General features: G+C 36.4%; 1 protein-coding gene across 1 annotated transcript in view; it reads right to left on the reverse strand.

Annotated features, from left to right (window-relative positions):
- The window catches only part of LOC133525076 (neuropeptides capa receptor-like), a 267,296-nt gene that overhangs the window by 198,691 nt on the left and 45,548 nt on the right, over positions 1-23,057 (reverse strand). The window contains exon 2 of the mRNA XM_061861307.1: positions 500-590. Within this exon, the coding sequence (XP_061717291.1) occupies positions 500-590 (91 nt within the window). The remainder of the gene's footprint in view (positions 1-499; positions 591-23,057) is intronic.

Raw genomic sequence — 23,057 nt, forward strand, 5'->3', positions numbered from 1 at the left:
ATCAACTTTATGGACTTCCTCAAACTGCAGATTTCTATTGAAGTTGTTTTTAGGGTTCCGTACCAAAACGGGACCCTATTACTAAGACTCCGCTGTCCGTCCGTCCGTCCGTCCGTCCGTCCGTCCGTCTTTCACCAGGCTGTATCTCATGAACCGTGATAGCTAGACAGTTGAAATTTTCACAGATGATGTATTTCTGTTGCCGCTATAACAACAAATACTAAAAAGTACGGAACGGCGAGTCCGACTCGCACTTGTCCGTTTTTTAGCTCATGAGGCCCCATTTTATAAACATATATAGGATACATACACACATATACATGTTATAATTCTCAAAGGAAAAGATAGCACAAGGCGATTTTTGGCGGCGATTCAGTTGCGCGTTCCACGGACGAGTGACTGAGTCACGAGCCACGACATGAGGCCCTTTATATCATTTGCATCGTTATGCGAGACAGAACCAACTCTCCCTTTGTTAATCACTTCCCTAAATACTTACGCTTCAGATATGAATGCTCGCAGCTTGCAGAACACGATGCCCAGGCTGTAAGGGTACTGGTGCCAGTAGACAGACAAGTCATTTGGTAGACCTGCAACAAAATAAAAACATTTTAGGCGGAAGCTTACCTGCATAAACGTATACGAGTACTAAGGCTAGCAACATATTATATGTATTTTGAAATTGATTAATGATGGATTTCTAATATCGCTAAGAGCTTTATAAAACAGTAATACAAAATGCAAACGTATTTTATAGAACAAAAAGTGCTACACTACATAGGTGTTTAGCGGTCGCAAAGATAGTTTTTGCGAACTAGTGCTTTTTGCTTTTCCAATTTACTTCTGACTGTCCATACGTCCACACCTTCAGTCAGTTTGGATGTTCAAAAACTTTATATACTTTTTATTTCGCTATTAGACATTTATTACGTACAAAAACTGTTACTTCACATTATAAACTTAATATTTATTGGTTGTTATATAAACAAAATATAATACGATATTTGATCAAAAAAACTTCTTTAATTATTTGGCTGAATGCAACTATCATTGCCACGTTGGCTGTCATAAACAGAAAAAAAAGGGGGAACCAGCTCCTGCTATTTTCATTCAAAATTTATTTGTATTAAAATATTTCATTTAATTGCAACTGTGTGAGTGTTTTTGTACAAAATTACTAAATTGTGATGATTTTTCGCAATGTATTTTATCATTGCTTCTGCTAGTAGTTCTGTATTGACAATATCATTTAAGTTCAAGGGAAAATTCGTAACTGTAAGTGGTATTTTATTATTGCTCGTGCAATTGCTGTATTGGCAATATCATTCAAGTTCAAGGGAAAATTCGTAACCGTAAGTTATACCTATTATATTCGGCTCGGCTATTAGTATTTATACTTATATTGGCTTTATAAAAAAGTTCGTACGTAAATACTAGATTTGACTTAGAAAAAGCAGTTAAAACTAGTTGTTACTTAGGCACTTAACACAAACTAGTAATTACTGAATAATCGCAGGAAAATAATTTTTAGCAACGCGTTAAATAATAGTACATTGTGATACAAGTGTGCTACGTTGGTCATTCATTACACACGAGGCGATATGTGTAATGACCAATGCACACGCGTTTCATACGACGTTTTTCAACACACTTGTGAGGAAGAAAACAAAACTGATATATTAATCAAATTTTAATTGTTAAAACAGTAAAAGTATAATTTTCAAAATGGTGGCTTCCACTTATAACATCTTATAATTTTACCAAAGCGTATTGGGCTTCTAGTTACTTTTCGCCAATTCATTGAAGATAAAAACACGTTTTCCGAGAAAGACTGGGCGTTTTTGCTGGTTTGCCATTGTCGAAAGTTTCATATGCCGCAAGTATTTTTCACGCGATTTTGATGGTAGTCTTGGTTCTTGCCTCCGTTTAGTATTTCTCGCAGCGTCAAATTTATTTGTTCTTTATTTTAAAAAAACATGCAAAACTAACCCAATGTCGTAACAAATACGAAATATGGCGCGTTTTTTTTACTGTGCGCGATCTTACTACGCAACATGGCAAAGGCGCGAACGAAATCGACAAACAGCCAATATTCAAAATATTCAAATGCGAATATTTCCGTATTTATAACCAATGGACTGGTGATCGATATTTTTTAATGTTTATTAAGAAATGTAATTTACAAAAGCATCTGTTCTATAAATTATGTTTAGCTATATAAAACCTATTTGCACTTTTAAAATCGTTTAGTTGGTTTAAAAAGAAAGTATTATTGGACCAATTAAGAAGGAGCTGTTTCCATACATATTGTTAATTACCTTCTTAACTCAGTCGGATTATCATATATTAAACACAAGTGCTATAATATAATAAAAAAGCACGCGTGTTTTATAGCTAGGATTATGAGCCTAAAAGTAGCTTTCGATTACTCCGAGCCTAAAAGAGCACAAAAATAAATAAGTTGTTTTGTTTTAGAATATATTTTATGCTATTAGTGCACCATGTAAATAATGTATATTATGATTGTTTGTATTTCTCTATGTAAGTGAATTGTAATATTCTTTTGGAGAAATAAATTCTTAAACCATAAATCATAAAAGCGGTTCAATGAGTTCCACGTTACGAGCAAGTGTGTTGAAAAACGAATTACAATACTGTTGAAATTTAGTAGTGAAGTGCGTTTGAGTCAAGTCAATTAAAAAAAAACTATTATTGACGGTTCATCTTAAAATGACCTTTTACACTTTTTACGATAACAGGGTTTAATAAATCGCATTGATTTTCTTTTATCTTATTAAATACAATTTTTGTTATCGGTATATAGTTGCTTTTATAATATCCGCGTATTGCGCCACACAACAAATGAAGTACAAAACGATTGAATATTGCGAGAAATTCTATATATGCGCGCCAGCTTGTCGAACAATTTGCTTCAAAATTCACTCAGCATCGGAATTCACTCGATCAGAATCATTAAATTACGATACATGCGAATTCTTTTCACAAATCTTGCATTTGTCCCTCGTCTATAATATTGAAATATTTTGCGACAGTCCAATGAACTCAATTCAATCATCAATTATTTTCTGTACCATCGATCAACTTCATATCGACGTCATAGGTATTATAAGATTCAATTGGAATATTATTGAAGTGAAAATGATGGCTTCCCGGCGCCTTAAGACGAAAGTGGAGGACCCGTGTAAAATCGCCTTTTCATACAAACGTAGTCCTCATTTTCCTCTCCGGATATTTACATTATTGAAAATATTTTGACACAATTTGTTGTGTATCAACCACAGCAGCGAATTTTTGATTATTATAAGAGTTAGAAGCATTTAAACATTTGTATGAAATCTGTTTTTCCTTATTTTTAGATTATTCAAAAAATCGAACATGCGACTATTGTTGTAACACTAAAAAGTTATCACATCTCTTATTACCAAGACTTTTACTCCGTTAATCCTAACCCTTTAACTCTATAAGTCTTAACTTTACAAGCTCTAACTGTATAAAGTTATCAATGTTATGATATCTTGGTCAAACAGTACTGCTTGGCCGTTTCACTGCTGTTACAAAGTTCCTCTTAACATTTCTGGGGTTCTATAAAAATACAAAAGAAAAATAAGGTCACACAATCAAGAAGAAGATTGAAAATTAATCAGTGACAGAAAAGTTGCAAAATTTATCTTATATTTTTTCCTCGTTTACTCATCAAATTGTTGCGTTAAAATTGAGACACTCGGACACAATTAGGGCACACATTTCTAAAAGTGGGACATAGACTGCACAACGGGAGTAATCGAATTAAATGCAGCACGTGAAAGCGCGCTGGGGCCATGTTGGAACTTTGAAAACCCGCGGGTCACTACAGGGTGACGTGGTAATGTCCACACGTCGGAATCTAGGGGTTAGAATTTATTGACAGGTAGGGAGTGCCTTTATCGATAAACTCAATTATCGATGCATAACTCATATACTAGTAATCGCTTCAAGTTTTGTTTGTAAAAATATAATTTTATTGAAAGTATTAAAATGAAACACAATCCTACAACCTTGGCAAACAAAGTCCCCCGCCGTGTCTCTCTGTATGTATGTCTGTATATTCGCGATAAACTCAAAAACTACTGAATGGATTTAGGTTTATAATTTGTTAAGGATTTTTTTGGTTGAAATACCTACTTATGATTATTTGACATCGGGAAAAAATGACGTTGTCTAGGAGCTTTAATCGAAAACACTTCCCAATCCGTTTAAGATAAAATACCACAACGTATGGTGAAATTGTTTCTTTTTATTGGTCTACAAAAAAGTCCGCGATGATATTTATGTCGATATTTTAAGGAGAACTTACCCGTATTTAGCTTCTAAAAAAAATCACATATAGTGCGATATTTGCAAAAGCTATTTGCGATATTTGCACGGAGATAGTATTAAAAAATATCAAATTAAATAAGTTAGTTATATTAAGCATTTCATACAAATTATAATGAGTCTTACATCATACAAACCTAAGATATTAAATCAAATGACGATTTAATATCTTAGGATAGGAGTCATCGTGAATAAAAAATTTAGAGCGTAATAAAATATTCAAGCGGGACTAGATTAGCTAAAGCCACGTCGAAGGTGTTATACGGCCTGATTCTAACTTTAAGATACGTCAAATATTAGGTCTAGATACGAAATGGATCGGATATATCGTTTTTGTTTGAAGAGACGTCACTTATCAGATCCATATCGTATTTAGACCTAATATTTGAAGTATCTTAAATTTCGAATCGAATCGGGCCGATAGACGCAGCTCGCCACTCTACCAGCGGTGTACAACCTTACGCGCGCAAGACCGCGCACCTGCACGATGCGCCACCGCCGTTGCTTAGCAACACGAATATGCACAACAGATTGACGTTAAAAAACAAAAGAAGGTTGCTTTACAGTCCTAGGTGTGTAAGGCAGTATGAAATTCCTTTACATATCATCTTCACTCATCGCACCTGATATGTAGTATTTCCGGACCTAATTTGACGTAAGTCATGTCATCATTTCATAGCAAGTTGGAGAAAATGTATTTTATTGTCTTATTGAGTGTTGTGTTGTTGAAATGTATGATGTTTTATTACGTTTTACCCGTGCGAAGCCAGGACGGGTCGCTAGTGATCTATATTTATTTATTTATTTATTTTATTTTATTATGGCAACAAACAGTCATTACATGAAAAGATACAATAAATGGACTACGGAGAAGACAAACAGTGCCGAAACATTTTTCAAGTTATATTGTGGAAACATAGGAGTTGATACTGAGTGGTAAATAGATTGATCGTGCAACACAACAGACAGGTTTACAGCATTTCTTTATATACATATATGTATATAATATATTTATATTGGAAGCCTTCCGCTGTCAGTTAAGTTGCCGAAGTAATCCGGTTAACAGTGTAATTAAATGACAGTAAATAGGAAATATTAAATGATTTCTTACAATCTTTATCCTTCTGATACAACACACACACATATATATGTATATATATGTATTTATCTCGCAAAATATGGATAAGGATTGGAAAAACACCCCGCATATAAAATTGACGTTGTTCGCCTTGGCTACGCCGCCTGTGTACTGTGAAGGTTGGATACCTTCACAATCTCGTGGTAGATAACTGGCAACGATTATTTGAAGTAAGTATCTGCAGGCGATTCATTCTGGGGGGTAGCAGCCATTACGGGTAGTGAAATTGTAATCTAGCTAAACGTATAAAAATATAATATATATAAAATAAGAAATCTACCTCGAGCGCAGATAGACCGTATCTCTTTACAGTACGCTCTTCCATATTAGTGCGACAGAGAGATATTAGCATTACGTTCGCTATAGTGCAAACGAATGGCATCTTCTAGGGCCCCTTGTGCTTTAGATTAACAAAGAACGCTCAAACGTAATGAAAATTAATAAAGTACTTACTCGTATATTACTTTCTAGTCAAAAGAAGTTTGAAACTTTTGTAACTACCCACTTTGTCTTAGCACGCTCCCTCCACGCTCGTGCAGAGTTCTTATTCAAAAATGACAAAGCCTTCGAGAATGCTTATATGTACTTGAGTAGCAGTATTCTTTGTATTTTACGTATTGTAATGTGCAATATGACGAACTGCATCTGTGTAACACTAGATTTTATTACTGTGCACATATGTTAAACGAACTTTATTTCATATTTATAGAAATGCTTTCAAATTTTTTGACCAAAGTATACTTGTAGCAACATTATTTTTATAGATGTCATCTATTAATTAATTTATTTATATGTTAATATGTATAAACCTCGACGTGCCTTCATACACCTAAATCTGTAAAGCAACCTTTTTTTGTTTTTAAACGTCATGTCATTGTCAAGCCATCAAATATCTGTTTAAACCTTCGAGCAACACCGACTTCCGACACGTCGGAAGGGAGGAGCCCAAGCGATATCTCACCGTACAAATCGTTCTGCCATTTTTTGCGGGGGGAAACGTGCACACAGTCGCACTTCTCACTCCTACATACAAAATCCAATCTGTACCTAATGACGACACAAATACATAGAAAATGACACACGTCAAAGACTAATCTTGCACACCTCGATCTCTTTTTGTGTATGGACGAGTCACAACATGCACTGCCATAGGTACAGTTGTACCTATGTTTTGGCAGAGGGGAAATAGCACGAATGCCGTCTCCCTTCCCGGCGTTGCTAGAAGGTTTAAACGTACGAATAAAACACATTGACTCCTTTTTTTATTTCATTGCAAGTTTGAGAAAAGCACTATACAAATCTAAGCGAGAAACGGGGTTGCCGGCCGGATATCCCTACCCGGGATATATCTACTTGGCCTGCAGCCCTTCGTTTCCCGGCCTCCATAGTAATGTACTAACTATTAGTTACGCTATAATTCAATCACTGACTTGGAGACAAAAGTACTAATGTACTCTTCAGTTTACAATTAACAACGTAGCCTAAAATCAACATAATAGTCCAAGAGTCGTCGGTAACGACCTAATTTGAGTCGCAATCGAACCTAAACCAAGGCAGTTAAACTTGGTATGAAATAAACACTGCCGACTCCATTATTATATGTAGATTCTGACCTCAATGTCCAGTCCTAAATAAATATGACACAATTGTTTTAAGGTGTCCAGCGGAATTTTGAACGGCGCAATAGAAGCAAAATTTAATCAGATTTTATTACTGCATGAAACCACCCATACATACATAACCAACCAACCAACCAACCATCCATACAACCAACCAATATATTCCAGTACCACAACTACGAATAGAACAACATGTTCAATACAAACTTAAGTTCAATTTAAGAATGTTGCCATAGAACTACATTGTTCAAATAATAGTCGCCTCTAAATGAAGATATTCGGGTTGACGACCGGTCTGACCTAGTGGGTAGTGACCCTGCCTATGAAGCTGGTGGCCCTGGGTTCGAATTTTATTTTTTATTTTTATGGAGGATAGGCAGGCGTTTGACCACGATCACACCTGATGGTAAGTGATGATGCGGTCTACGGTGGAGCACGCTTACCTATGAGATACCTATTTACTCTAGCCTTGAAGAGATTCAGATTGTACTCATACGGAAACACAGACTCGGGCAGGGCATTCCACTCCTTGGCAGTTCGCATAAGGAATGTTGAAGCGAAACGCTTCGTGCGTATTTGTGGAATACCTGCCGATGCCGAAGTGCCGATTGTCTGGTAGTCCGATGGTGAAATGGGGATGGAGGAATAAGGTTGTGCAATTCCTCAGCACACTCTCCGAAATGTATCCTATAAAAGATCGTTAGGCTGGCAACCTTGCGACGATGCTCCAGACTTTGAAGTCGAGCATTCGTCAGATCGTCGTCATTAATAATTCTCTTGGCTCTCCTCTCGACTGACTCGAGCGCCTCAAGCTGGTATTTGGCTGAACCATCCCACAGATGTGAACAGTATTCCACACATGATCGGACTTGTGCTTGCTAAAGGTCGAGCAGCTGCCTAGGTGTAAAATACTGCCTCACCTTGTTGAGGATGCCCAGCTTTTTTGCTGCTAACTGTGCTTTCGACTCGATGTGCGGGCCGAAGTTGAGTTTCGAAGTTAGCGAGATTCCGAGAAGCTCAAGATGGTCGGTTATCGGAAGGGATACATTTCGGAAAGTAGGAGTCAGATGGAATGGACTCCGTTTAGCGGAGATAAGACACGCCTGGGTCTTACTAGCATTGAACGAGACCAAATTGGCTTCACCCCAATCGGACACTGCCTTCAGTGACACGTTCATGCGTTCGACCATAGCCTCTCTGAGTGACTGTATTTGGGCTCCACTAGCTCGTGAATTGGGTATGTAGCTTTCAACAGAATCCCGGTAAAGGCATTTATTTGTATGATAAACACAGATATTTGTTCCGGAGTGTTTTTTTTTGTATATAAGTTTGTATTTATCTATATAAGTATATGTTTATCGTCGCTTACCCATAGTACAAACTTTGCTTAGTTTGGGGCTAGGCGATCTGTGTAAAATTGTCCCCAAATTATTATTATTAATTTTTTTATACTGGTGACTCAGTGAACTGTAGACCACACGGACCTCCAGGGTTCCGTAATTTACAAAAATCGGACATGTGCTAGTCAGACTCACCCACCGAAGGTTCCGTACTTTTTATTATTTGTTGTTATAGCGGCAACAGAAATACATCATCTGTGAAAATTTAAATTGTCTCGCTATCCCTGTTCATGAGATACAGCCTGGTGACAGACGGACAGACTGATGTACGGAGGGACAGCGGAGTCTTATTATCAGGGTCCCGTTTTACCATTTGAACCTTAAAAATGACCAAAATTTAATCGAATGCTCACAAAATTTCATGAGAATTGGTTGAGAAGATAGATATATAGAATAGATAGAATACTCTTTATTGGCACACCTCAGTAAAAAAAATATACAAGAGAAATGTAACTTATGCAGGAAAACACCCGGATATAAATAGAAAAGCATTTTTACCCAAGCTGAAATGGAGATGCTTCGCTTAAGTTTAACATTCACTTGGTCAGTTTCCAAAACGTCCCGCTTGGCGCGCTGTCTCTAAATCCCATACAAAATGAGACTTAACGCAAACGCGTACGTCACGTCACGCTATCGAATAAATTTACACTAGGGGTTCTGCTATAGTAGTTCCATTAGTGAGAGTTGTTTTGAACATTTAAAACTTTGTTAATATCTATAAAAGTTTTTTATTCTTTCACCACTTAGGTTGATTGTTAAAATAGTTTTTTTGTTAAAAGTAGTAATGTGCAAGTTGGAGAACATTCTCTATATTTTCAAAGTTTCTGGAAACTTTCATGAGAAAATTCTCACGCAAATATCCACTTAGAAAGATCCCGTTTGGATTAAGGATTATTACTCAATGTTGACGACTGTTTAATTTAATATTTTGGCGTCTTATTCAAGTTTCACAGAAACCGAAAATAATTGTAAGATGGTTTGGCAATAAACGTGCAGAAATAAGTACCGAAAACTTCATGAGAACTTTGCATTTTTTTTTTAATTCTCTGCAACTATATTTATAAGCAAGTGGAATATATAGATTGTAAAATTGTCTACAAAAAAAACTATTAGTAAGTAGGTGTATGCAATTATGCGAATAATAAATTAAGTCCATAGCAGTGAACGGAAATAAAACATGGAATCCGCATTTGAGAACATTACCGTTCAAATTCTCGGGACAATTAGCACATATACACAATTAATTGTATTTAAATAAGACGATGCGTTTACAGAGCCTGTAATCAAAACTGATAAACGAAATAATAGTCATCTCTATTACACTGATGTACACGGATAAGTATAAATGAAATGCATATAACGTCAATAACTACCAATCAGCGACATTAATCCGCTAATAACCTTCTTGCTGTACGTACTGGCAGCTGAGAGTTCGCGGTTCATATTTTGATTAGAATATGACGTGGACAGGGATGGGTTTATGCCATAATAGTTTGAAGAACCAGTCAAATAATCCACGTATAATAATTTAAAAAGATAACTAGTTAAAATGTTGATATGAAATGAGGGACTAACCCAACAAGTAAATATTCATTGTTGTGTTAACATATTCCTCTATAATAAGTATTTTTATTTACATGGGTACACGAATCGGGTCAAAAATATTTGAAAAGGCAGAGTGACAATAAAATTCCAACGGAAGTATTTTTTTTGAAAATAGTGACCTCTGCGTGCGTTGTCTAAATGCAAGACGGGAAAAAATTCTGGCCAACTGCAAGTTTCGACAAAAAGTCTTGCCTTAACTAGTTTGTCCTAATGGGCACATCAAATGTAATAACGATTATTTTCCATAATGTAATGGTTAGCCTAAAACTGATATGTCGTAAGCATTTCTAGCATAACTATCAATATTTATCCGTAATGTTTTTTACCATATTCCTTAAAATCACTCACAATGTTTGGCCTAACACTTTACGTCCTAATGGTTTAATCTAATGGGTATTGATCAATTGTCATAAAAAATACTTTTCATAATGCTCTTTGCTCTAAAACTCTTTTGTACGAAATATGTTCACCATAAATATCAGTATCACTAATTTTTTGTGCCAAACTCGGAATTTGAAATTGAGTATTTGAAAGTGGGTTAGGTAAGGTTAGAACTATGACCCTCGCAAAAACGAACTGCTGCCACAAAAGTGGGTTAGGTTAGGTAAGAACTACGACCCTCGCAAAAAAATATGCTTAATAACATTAGGATAAATAAACAATATGGCAAGTTCCATTAGAGCAAAAAAAAGGCCATTCGAAGATAGGGCAACAAAAATTAAGGCATACGAGTGTTGAGCCAAGCAAACACAGGCTATGTAAAATTAGGTAACATGATATTTTAGGCCTAAAAATAATAAGGCCAGATAAGAATTATGCTCAATAACATTAGGATAAACAAATAAACAAATAAATACTCAATATGGAAAGTATCATTAGGGAAAAACATATTAGGACAAAAAAATCGGCAATTCGATAATAGGGAAATCGAAATTAGGGCATACGAGTGTTAGATCATGCAATAATAGGCTATGTAAAATTAGGTAACATGATGGTTAGAATATATACTTTTTAGGCCTAACAATAATTAGACCAAAAATGACATTTATTATTTACAATAACAATATACATAATGGATATATACAGGTGATAACTATAACTAGATTTTATCCAAAATAGGCCCTTCAAGGCATTGTACCAAGGATGCTGGCGGCATTTCCTCGTTGTATCGCAATACTGATTCGTTGTGCGAGGAAACCGCCAGCTCTTCGGTCACCAGTTACGTCAATCAGACGTTTCGCGATTTCTCCAAAAAACTTGTGCACGCTGGGACCCCATAGAACTACAGTTTCAACGCCAAATGGTACCAAATGACCAAAAATTAATTATGCTACATAACATTAGATTTAGAATAAATACTCAATATGGAAAGTGCCATTAAGGAAAAGCATATTAGGACAAAAATAATCGGCCATTGGATAATAGAGAAAAAAAAGTTAGGGTATACGAGTGCTAGGACAACTGATTATTATGACAAACAATATTAGGGAATGCAAAGATAGGAGAAAGACTTTAGGGGTTCAGATATAGATTCAACATGCCAATCGGGCAATCGTTAACGCTCCGGAGCGAACTAAACGCAACTGTCACCGTCGTACTAATATGAAAGAGTGATAGAGAGAGGTGACTACGCACTTTGGCTAAGCTCCCTGAACTGACAACGTTAAACTTATGATCGCAAAACACGGCCTGTCCATTACTAGAGTTGGTCTGATCCAGTCCTAAACAAATACTCACGGCACAATTATTTTGATAGGTATCTCTGGCGAAATGTTTAACTAGACTACTATTAATATCGGTACTATTAATATTATAAGGAGGGTGAACGAGGCCGTAGAAAGTCGTAGAGAAAAGTTATAAAATCTTGATAATTTTATCAGTAATAAGCATAAGTACGTATATCTTTTATACTCGTATGCATTGGTTGCAAAGAATAATAGCTAAAATAATCTTTTGTAATATGCTATAAACAAATAATTACTGATTTACTTATTCATGAAGTAAATGTAAAAAAAAGTAAATATTGTATGAGACTGGTCCTTATACCTCTGAATTTTATCTCATAGCCCAATATTTAGTCCATCGATTTCATCCAATAACCTCTATTATTACATATTAGAGTCCATCAACCCTCAATAGTTCTTGTAAGTAAGTAAGTAAATATTCTTTATTGCACCAACAATTATACATTTTACATACATGTAAAACTACAAATAAATTTGAAAGGAAAATAGAACCAGGTAACAACAGGCGGTCTTATCGCTAAAAAGCGATCTCTTCCAGACAACCTTTAGGCCCCACCTTGGACCTTGTACCTTGGCGGATGCGTCCCATGACACGGGCAGGGAGAGCATTCGCTCAGTGTACTTCGTGTGTATGTTGACTTCGGCTCAGCGCATCGCTCACACCTCCTCAATGTCTGGAATACCATTGTTCCGTGATGAATAAAAAACATAATATGTATGTTTTAATTAGCATATTCCATCATTAATATTTTTGTTAACAGTTCATTTCTTTAGCAAGTCAAAACCATCAGTGTTAACTGGAATCACCGGATTTTGCGATGAAAATAAAGAGGCCACCGAAAATATCCACATTTACTTCATGATTTTTCGTGTTGTGTTAGCACAACCCACCTCTTTTTAAATCTGCGACCTCAATGCAAATTTTACTGATTTTTTGCCGTTCTACAATTTAGGTTGTGTCATGTTTGAATATGGTAAAATGTACATCGGGATTTGGGAACTGGGTAGGTAAATGATAAATTATTTTTACCGAATATTTTTTGCGGAGAATATTTAAAGTCAAATTTTTCCTACACGTTTTAATTTTTTCTGTGGCTAGGTTTATTCTTCCCGAGTTAAACACAAAGGACCATGGGCAACTTTGTACGGAGCATGGACTAAAAACCCACAGAAATGCGAGTTAGGTTATTAGATAGGTATTTCTATGAATTTAATTTCGTTCTAAGGGTACCAACCAGAATTCCATTGTAGAACTAAGATATTTGTAATTTAGTCAAAATGTCATCATCCTTATTACCTAGGCAAAAACACCTGTCATAGAAAATGTAGTATCAGTTGCCTAGGCCCGGACCCGGGCCGTTCTAGCGTGAGCCATCCTTTATCGAGTCGCAACAAAAAATTTGGCTCCGGTATCCTTTGGGTATCAATTTTGGGAACAGAAAAAACAAGTTTGTTATTTTATGACTGCCTATCGTCACGAGTAGGTATGTGACAGGCGTCAGCGAAGAACACGTTACAATATTATACTCGTAGACAGTTGAACGGTTTCTTTAATTAGCAGCAATTGATTAAGAGTTTCCACGTGGTCGATAGAAAACCTATTCATCACGTTGACGTCAAACAGCATGCGTCTTTGTCTAGTAACATATCAGTTTCATTCATGTACTCACTGTGAAAGTATTTTGAGCGCAAGTATTTGATTTCACCACTTCAGAACAATTCAAAGATATTAAATGTCGTAAACTAGTAACCCGCCCGGCTTCGCACGGGTTCCACAAAACCTTAACAAATTATACACCTAAACCTTCCTCAAGAGTCACTCTATTGATAGGTGAAAACCGCATGAACTTCAGTAGTTTTTGAGTTTATCGCGAATAAACATACAAGCGGCGAGGGACTTTGTTTTAGAAGGTGTAGTGCTTACCATTATTTTGGTATAGCAGATGTGGAACCGTTTCTCTTACTTAGTCAAGTTCCTATTTGTAGATTTTTAGTTATACATTAAACATTGAATTATTACTAATACTATACACAAAGCAGTCGCACTTAAACACTATCGGTAAAGTCAACGTGGAGAAAACCGTCTATCAGGTAAGATCGTCTACAAGCTCTGTCGTCGCTCCTATCTCTTGTGTTACTACACATACTTCAGCGGTCTAATACGAAAGACGATCTTCCCAACCGAAAGTTTTAGATGCCTCCACATTGAACTTAGGTACCTATCCTTTTCTTTTAGAGCTTAATATAACAATCTAATCGATAATTAGGTTGTTATCTCTACTACCGAAATTAATTTAATTTTAATTTAATTTATTTATTTTCACCTCACAAAGGATACATTTAACAATTAGTATTATATAGAGCAAAGGCAAATTCGATTATACCCTTTGAATACGAAACGTGAGGGCGGAGATATAATTTATATCTACTGTTAATAATGTGATACTATTATACGTACAGATTTAAATGGAATCACATCAGATAACACGTTTATGTAAATGTTGAAGAGAAAAGGGCCCACCGCATTCCCTTGCGGTACGCCTGACTAATTTCCTTAAGTAAAGATTACTAAACCCGTCCCGGTTTCGGGGTGACGAAGATTCCTGGAGAACATTTTACATAAAAATGTTGCTGGTGAGATTTCACTTCTTTTTGTAGGTAAAATACTTTATTGACAAGAAAAGAGAAGATTAATAAAAAAAAAATATATAAGTAATACAATTAACTAAACTAAAACTACTATATAAAACTAAAAATCTAAATCTAAAATGGGCCCCCGTGGCAAGGTACCGAGGATGCTGGCAGCATTTCCTCGCTGGATCGCTATGCTCAAGCGTTGGGCGAGGAAGCTGCCAGCTCTCTTATCTTTTTGTAGGTTGCTTATGACAATCTTCCATCCCCTAATTTAAAGGTTGGGGGTGATTTACTAAAACTCCTGAAATACGTATTTTATTATTTATAACAAGGAGTCCCTATATAAATTTTGAGACCAATAGCATCAAATTTGCGGAAGCTTAAAAAAATAATAATTAAAAAAAATGAGTAATAGAATCGGGCGTTGCTTTCCGGAAATCCATACTAATTAAAACAAAAAATATTACTTTGCTAATTCGCGGAAAAATAACGTGCTAGTCAATCAGTGCTAACCCCTTATACTTACTTGCATATTATTATATCGTTTTAAGTTTTATAGTTTAATTATGTTTTATCTGATGTAATCAATATTTATTCTTATTTTTAATGCAATTAATGTGTAATATTAATTGCATGAAAAAATACGCAAGTATAGGTAATAAGTATAACGGGTTAGCACTGATTGACTAGCACGTTATTTTGCCGCGGATTAGTAAAGTAATATTTTATTATTCAAAATTAAAACTTTAATCTCCTAGTTTAAGGGATAGAGGGGAAAAAGTTCCGAGTTTTAGATTTTTGTGTTGTTCAAGTGTACTAATACTAGCTTACGTATCAAATTCAGCTTTCCAGGACTTCCAGTCCACCTCTATACCAATTTGTCACCGGACGCGATCGATTGGCTGCGTGGCCTGGATGTCGACTTATAATAAATAGTCTATTACTATAATATATTGCCTAAAATGTTACGCCATACGCTTAAATAAATTCATAAAATTTTATGTATTTTCATTTTGATATTTCCCTGTTATCATTTTCCCTTAGGGGTTTCGAAGCCATCCAAAATTGCTTTACATTGTATACGAGTATGTAATAGGGTGGTATGATCAAAAACCGAGCAGATAGCTAGCGTAATGTTATCGCGACATAAATTCAATTGGGGCCTTATCTTTTGCATAAGCTTTCCATCCATATTTTTGGCTTTGAAAGAAAGAAAAAGTCCCATATTATAGGAACATACAGGCCAATTCTATTTTTAGGTATTCAATTTGTTTCCAATGTGATACTCTGTCAGTGTCAAATATGACGTTTTTGGTTAAAGAAATGTCGCCTTTGACACTAACAGACAATATCATATATCAGTATCATATTGGAAACAGATCTAATAACTAAAATAAGAATAGGCCTGCTATTGTGATCATGTCATACACTCTTTCCACCCAGACGGGATGCTGCTTTTGTCACCATATCATTAATCATTTAATGCGTGGAATGACGGTTATCAGTACCCCTACTGTAACTAAATTCGATTTTGAAACGTGACGAACGCGTTTGCGTTAAGTCTCATTTTGTATAGGATTTTGAGTTTCCAAAACGTCCCGCTTGGCGCGCTCTTTCTAAATCCAATACAAAATGAGACTAAACGCAAACGCGTACGTCACGTTTCAAAATCGAATTTAGTTACACTAGGGGTACTGATAAGCGATTTAATTGGGTATAAAGTCGCGAGGATAACGTATAGTACGTATACGTATAGTCAAAGGTTTAGAAATCAATGTTAAACTCGATTACTTAAGGCGTAGGTATTTTAAAGAATATTTACCACTTATCTAAATTGACAATTAAAAATTATCCATGGTGTAAGCTTTCGAAAAATCAGCTCTAAACAAGTATACTTAAAGCGTATTTTAATAAATAGTTGGCTAAATGACATTTTATCTACCTGTCACTTTACTAGATGTGGCATTGATAGTTAAAGTTATCCATGGCATTTAGGATGTCGCATTACAGCATTAGTAAAATTCTACTTTGTTGCTAGTACTTATAGTTCTTTGAAATAAGCTTCATTATCAGACTAAGGTAATTACATACTTAATTCACGAAGACTGAAGGCATTTTAAGAACAGTAGACCTTATTAAACTTAAATACGGTAGATTTAAGACGTCAAACTCTCAATCTGTCAAAATCAAATAAATTGTAAATACTTAAACAAATAAATGACAAATGAAACGAAAAAAATTTACAAGACTAGGGTGGAAGCCAATGAAAAAGATAGTCTTTTCGTTATATGACCGCCAACGACGTATGTTCTCTGGCAGAGTAGAGAACATACGTCGGTGGCGAATAATACCGGTGTAGCAAATGTTGCAATAAATTAAATAAATACTTATTGACAATGATAATTACAGATTAGCTAGCTAGTTTAGCTAGTAGCTCTCGTTATGTACATTACATAGAACAACATATAGTTTCTGATAACAAAATTGAGAAATAAGTATTTTCCTCAACGTTGCATTGCAGCGTTCCATTAAGCTTATCGTCACCCAATGAGCTTCTTAATCTTAGTGACAGACGTCAAACGCCGAAAATGGCGGACACAAGTTTTTCTCGATAGCGTGTCTAATACGTAGTACATTTATGTCAGTGCCTGTAACAACAACACGTACAGACGGTCTCCACCTTCAAAGTGGGACAGGGGCGCGCGATGGGTACGAATTACTGTCGTACTTATTGGAATTTTCTTAAACGAACTTTAGTTGGATAATTCAAGCTTAAACTTTATTACCGAATTTAATTATTGCTGACGCAGTCTGTAGAGGATTAAGTGGAAAATCTACTATTTTCCAATTAATTTCATTCGTTTCGAGCTAAAAATTCTTTAGATAGTTACCAAATTAATACCCGTTTGATAATAACAAAAGTATTCAGTGTGCATTCTATCCGTACGATCAGTACATTCTGACCACGGTAAGTTTGCAACTGGTTACTCTTGGAAGTGATATTTACGTACCAATGAACGAGAATAACCCACTTGTATTGTGCCGCGAGAGCGAATCAACTCTACTGCGCGCATGTTGACAACTTGAAATATTGTACTTTATGTCGCACAAGATGTTACACATATATTTTTTAACCCCCTTATTCATAAAACTTTAGGAGCCTGATTTAGTTAAATTATGTTTTATCCCTTTCTTGCAAATACATAAGTCAAAATGACAGATAAAGACAAACGATTCATAGCTAATTCTGGCCTGTAATGCGTTTATGAATAACGCCATATATCTTTATTTATTTATTGAGGGTTTTCCAAACAAATGCCGCTCTTATAGTGGCTCTCTAACAAAACTACAACAATCTAACTTTCACTAGGTACTTCTAAGTGTTATGATGTCCTTGTCCATATAATAATAAAATAACCGCCGTTTTCCGAGGTTGGGGATGCCGGGTTTCACATATAGAATGTTACACTCGGGAGCAAAAGTTCCGGGTCACTAACATTTACTGGAATAACTCGAAAACGAACAAATAAATAAATAAATAAATAAATATTATAGGACATTATTACACAAATTGACTGAGTCCCACAGTAAGCTCAATAAGGCTTGTGTTGTAGGTACCTAGACAACGATATATATAATATATAATTATAAATACTTAAATACATAGAAAACACCCATGACTCAGAAACAAATATCCGTGTTCATCACACAGATATATGCTCTTACCAGGATTTGAACCCGGGACCATCAGCTTCATAGGCAGGGTCACTACCCACTAGGCCAGACCGGTCGTCAAACTAAACGGAACAAAGCTAGCATATTAAAACAAATTGAACCTTATAGAGTCTATGCGGAAAGAGAAGAGTCGTGGAATGTATTGGGCCCCATGCACCCCACGACTATTTTGTTTCCGAACAGACTGTAGTCAATTTAATTTTACTAAAATAAAATAAATTACATTGATTACTGATAGTTTTGTTTTATATGGTAGAGGAGGCAAACGAGCAGACGGATCACCTGATGGTAAGCAATTACCGCAGCCCATGGACACCTGCAACACCAGAGGGGTTGTAAGTGCGTTGCCGGCCTTTAAGATGGGAGTTATTTTGTTTAAAACGATATAGTGAAAATGGCGTCTATTTGCTTGCAAAACCAATCTTGAAAATATTGAACTTTTGTATAATAACATGTAGTTTTTACACATATTAGTACTTAATTTAAGGTCAGAAAATACTCCTAAAATAACGGACTCTAAATAAAAGAAAGAATATTATTTAACGCGTAGTTATTGTACAATGTCACCCAAGTTCGCGCGACTAATAAACAAATAAAAATACACGTGTATCTTGATACGTGAATACAGCTACAAATGTCCCGTAAAATAATATGAGAATGAGTCAACAAAGCTTCAACGTTTGGATATACGCCAAAACCTAGACATACTACTTATACAGGATGTTTGGGCAAATTAAATGGCAGTAATTCAAGTATCTAGATATTTCTTAGTTGACCCTGAAGATTGAAAGTTTAATTTTAAATAAAAAATACATAATCATTACGAGATATCTACTAGATATATATTTCGACATGTAATCTATCATTTTTTTTAGTCTGTTTGCCATCTGCGCCACTATAGGGTATACATCAGGCGGTGAAATTAGGCTACTAATTCTTGAAAATGAAATTAAACAAAAGAGGGCCGTGACGGAAAAAAATGATTCCACAAGCGAACATGAGGAAACAACTCAACTCAAACTCTAATTATGTACGCCTGCAACTCCAGAGGAGTTACATGCGCGTTGCCGACCCTAACCCCCTCCCACCCTCGTTGAGATTGGATTCGAAGAATGAGATACGATTACGATAAGTTCTGGTTTAGATAAGTTCTCATTTAGATATCGTTTGTATGTCGTATAATTGACAGAAGCAGCTCGCTTCGAGCAACCAATGTCACTTTCACGTAAGAAATATCGTAGATAGATCTTATTGGGATCACAGCGGAATCGAAATAAACATCAATTTTGACATGTCGTTTAGTTATCGATCTTTTAAAGATCTTTCCAAGATCTTAAACGTGTCTTTATCATTCTTCGAATCGGGCCGTTCGCTATTTATCTTGTGACTGTGATTATGCTATAACCGTAGCACCGTAGCAGCCTCTACGACCGTAGCCGTCTACGCCGTAAACCGCTACGAACTATTAGTATGCACACCTCGTTGAATCACAGAATTACCTTTAAGTCTACAATGTCTTAAGTCACTGTTAGATTTATATCGACATAAGACCTTTTAGCTTTTTAAGACAGAATAGAATATATGTAGTGTAAAAAGGACGTAACCGCAGTGGTATTACTAGTTAGTTAAGCCTTTATAATATTAAGAAACAAGGAAGGTATAGAAATGGGGCGGAATCAAATTAAGGTCACGAAAAGTCACTTTAGTACCTTTGCCTACCTGCAGCATATTTGTAGAATTGGTTCCTTCACGGTTTTTATAATTTAAAAAATAGGTAAAAATACTTCCATTTTGCTGATTAAAAAAATATATTTTAATTTCCCCCATTCTTGGAAGCCAATTCGAACATACATATTCATGATATCGAAATAATATAATTTTACATACGGCGCCTTACATAGGCGCAAGTACCATAAGCTAATTGGCTTGCGTCTGAAAATATATGCAATTCTATACATATAGGGTCATTGCACATAACATGACGTGGTATGCGAATGCTAGGTAAAATAGCTAGATTGTTTAAAAAGCGGTGCCAGGCTTGCGTGACGTCATCGGGAACCGCTGCGTCCCAATCCACCTTTAATAAAAACAACCGTTGTAATAAACATTTAGCGATAATTATCATCGGACTTAATAATCCGAGCGGATCAAAAACCTGTGATGCCGTGGATAATATTATGCGTTTTGTGACAGGTTTAGGATTTGACTCGTGTCGCGTATGATAGAACAATTCATCACTTTTGTTGTACCAACCGAGACCTAAAGTCTTACTATGCGCGTGTTCGCCTAATGATAATTCCTTTGATGTATCATCATTATAACGTTGATCGGTACAATCGAAGTTAAAAACCCATTTTCGTAATGGGAAGCAACCAGAACTTAAAACTTTCGCGGTTTCGTAACAAATTCGTAGCAATTCGGGAATTGTAGACGATCCAGAGATAAAATCGTCTACGTAAAAATCGTCTCTAATCGTTCTAGCTACTTCGGGGTCATTACATTCTAGCGCCAACTGTTTGAGACACCTGCAACTGAGGAAGGCAGCGGCCGCCGTGCCGTATGTAACGGTGCTCAGTTGATATATGTCAAGGTCGTCGCAGGGATTATCGCGCCATAAAATAAGTTGTAAGTCGCGTTGAGATTCGTCAATTAAAACTTGTCTATAATGTTTTTCTATGTCGGCGCATGCAACAAACCTATTTTCGCGGAATCTCAGCAATATGGCAATCAAATCGCCTTGAATAGGTGCACCTACGCGTTGTATGTCGTTCAGCGACTTGCCACTGGTCGTGGGGGCGCTAGCGTCGTAAACGACTCTAAGACGTGTTTTTTGTGCATGTTCACGATAAATTCCATGGTGGGCCAGAAAGTAGTTAGGGGTTCCGTAGGTATATACTCGTTTCATATGACCTAACGCGAGATACTCTTTTATAAAGTCGCTGTACATGCCTTTATATATAGGATCGCGACTGAGACGTTTTTCTAACGACATAAAGCGTCTTTTTGCTTGCGCGAATGAGTCACCGAGAGATTCGGGAGGTTCTTTGAGAGGAAGTTGCACGCAAAACCTACCATCCTCGAGACGGGTGGTTGTTTTGACAAAATGGTCTTCGCATGCAATTTCCTCTTCGCTGCGCGAATCGTGCGATTTGTTGTTTGCCTGCACCTCCTCTATTTCCCAAAACCTACGTAATTGATTATCTAATGATGGCTTGTCAAGAGATTGCGTAAAATTACAATTGATAGGCTTCGTGTTGCGCGTATTAGAGGAAACAGGTCCGGAAACAATCCATCCTAACTTAGTGTTTACTAAAAATGCCCCGTTTGTTAAGCGAGTTATCTCAACTTGACCTTCGAGGAGCTCCCAAAATAGGTCAGCTCCTATAAGTAACTCAACGGGTTGACTTTCATAAAAGTTAGGATCTGCCAGACGTACGTTATCTGGAATGCGGAATTGATTACGTTTGCTCGGAAACGTAGGCAATGATGAGGTTAATTGCGGTAAAACCCTACATTGTAATCGCGCCTTGAAATTGGTAACAAGTGAATTTATTTCGATTTCACATACTCGCGAACTATGTGTAGCTAAATTCATGATACCGTTTAATTCTTCAGTGGACTGTAACGATTGCGGATTTAATTTGTCACACAACGCTTCGGTAATTAGACAACCTTCGCTCCCATTGTCGAGAATCACTCGCGTTTTATGATAATTACCGTAATTATCTGGAATTTCGACTAGGGCAGTTGCTAACATTACAGGTCGCCTCGAAGACAATCGCGCGTATACGTCTTCGTCTATGTGTGCGTTCGATACCTGCAATACGTGTTGTGCGTGTGCGATATTATTATCAGTGATCGAGGAGGAGGAGGAGGGCGACCTTGATGCGTTGTCTGTTGCCAGCAATGCTACGGAGCGCTTGTCACTGGCACCTTCCTTCTCGTCCTCGTGAATTATGGAATTGTGTTTTTTGTTACACTTTCTACACGGGCCATATCGACATTCACTGGATGCATGTCCTGTTCGTAAACAATTCTCACACAAACTTTTATCGCGAACTAACTTTAATTTATCTTGCAAAGTTAAATCAATGAATGCTTGACACGAGTACAGAGGATGTTTACCGTTGCACATAAAACATAATTTTTTGTTTGGTGTTTGTTTGGAGTGAGATTTGTCGACGGACTTTTCGGTAACAATATTGCAGTGAACCTTTGGAGCCGTGTGCGCGTTATGAGTGTATGATTTTTTAGCATCATGCTGCGGATAAGTGCTATTAGTGTTAGACCGGCTGTGCGTAACCGATAAGGTTTCTAACATATCGGCGCGGTCGCGAATGAATTTAAGCAAATCATCTACCTTAAGCGCGGCTTTGTTTTCGTTCGACACTGGTAATAAAGTGCTTTTATATTGCTCCCACTCACGTTCGGTGGTGGAATCTAATTTAGAGACAACTAAATAAATAATTAGTGTATCCCAACTTTCTGTGGGCTCACCGAGCAGTTTTAAAGCGCGTAAATTCTTTAAAACTGTATCTAATAACTTTCTTAACAGTGCCGGCGATTCTTTGTTAAGCGACTGTATAGAAAATAAGGCCTTTACGTGATTGTGCACTAGCAATCTACTATTGTCATACCGGTTCAATAGCAATTCCCAAGCAATCGTGTAATTATCTGCCGAAAACTCAAGTGAATCGATAACAAGAAGCGCATTACCCTTTAGCGATGACTTTAAATAATGGAACTTTTGAATGCTGGTTATTTCTTGCGAGTTATGTACTAAGGACGCAAATGTGTCACGGAATTG

The sequence above is a fragment of the Cydia pomonella genome, chromosome 14, assembly GCF_033807575.1.
Source record: "Cydia pomonella isolate Wapato2018A chromosome 14, ilCydPomo1, whole genome shotgun sequence".
Classification (NCBI taxonomy): Eukaryota; Metazoa; Arthropoda; class Insecta; order Lepidoptera; family Tortricidae; genus Cydia; species Cydia pomonella.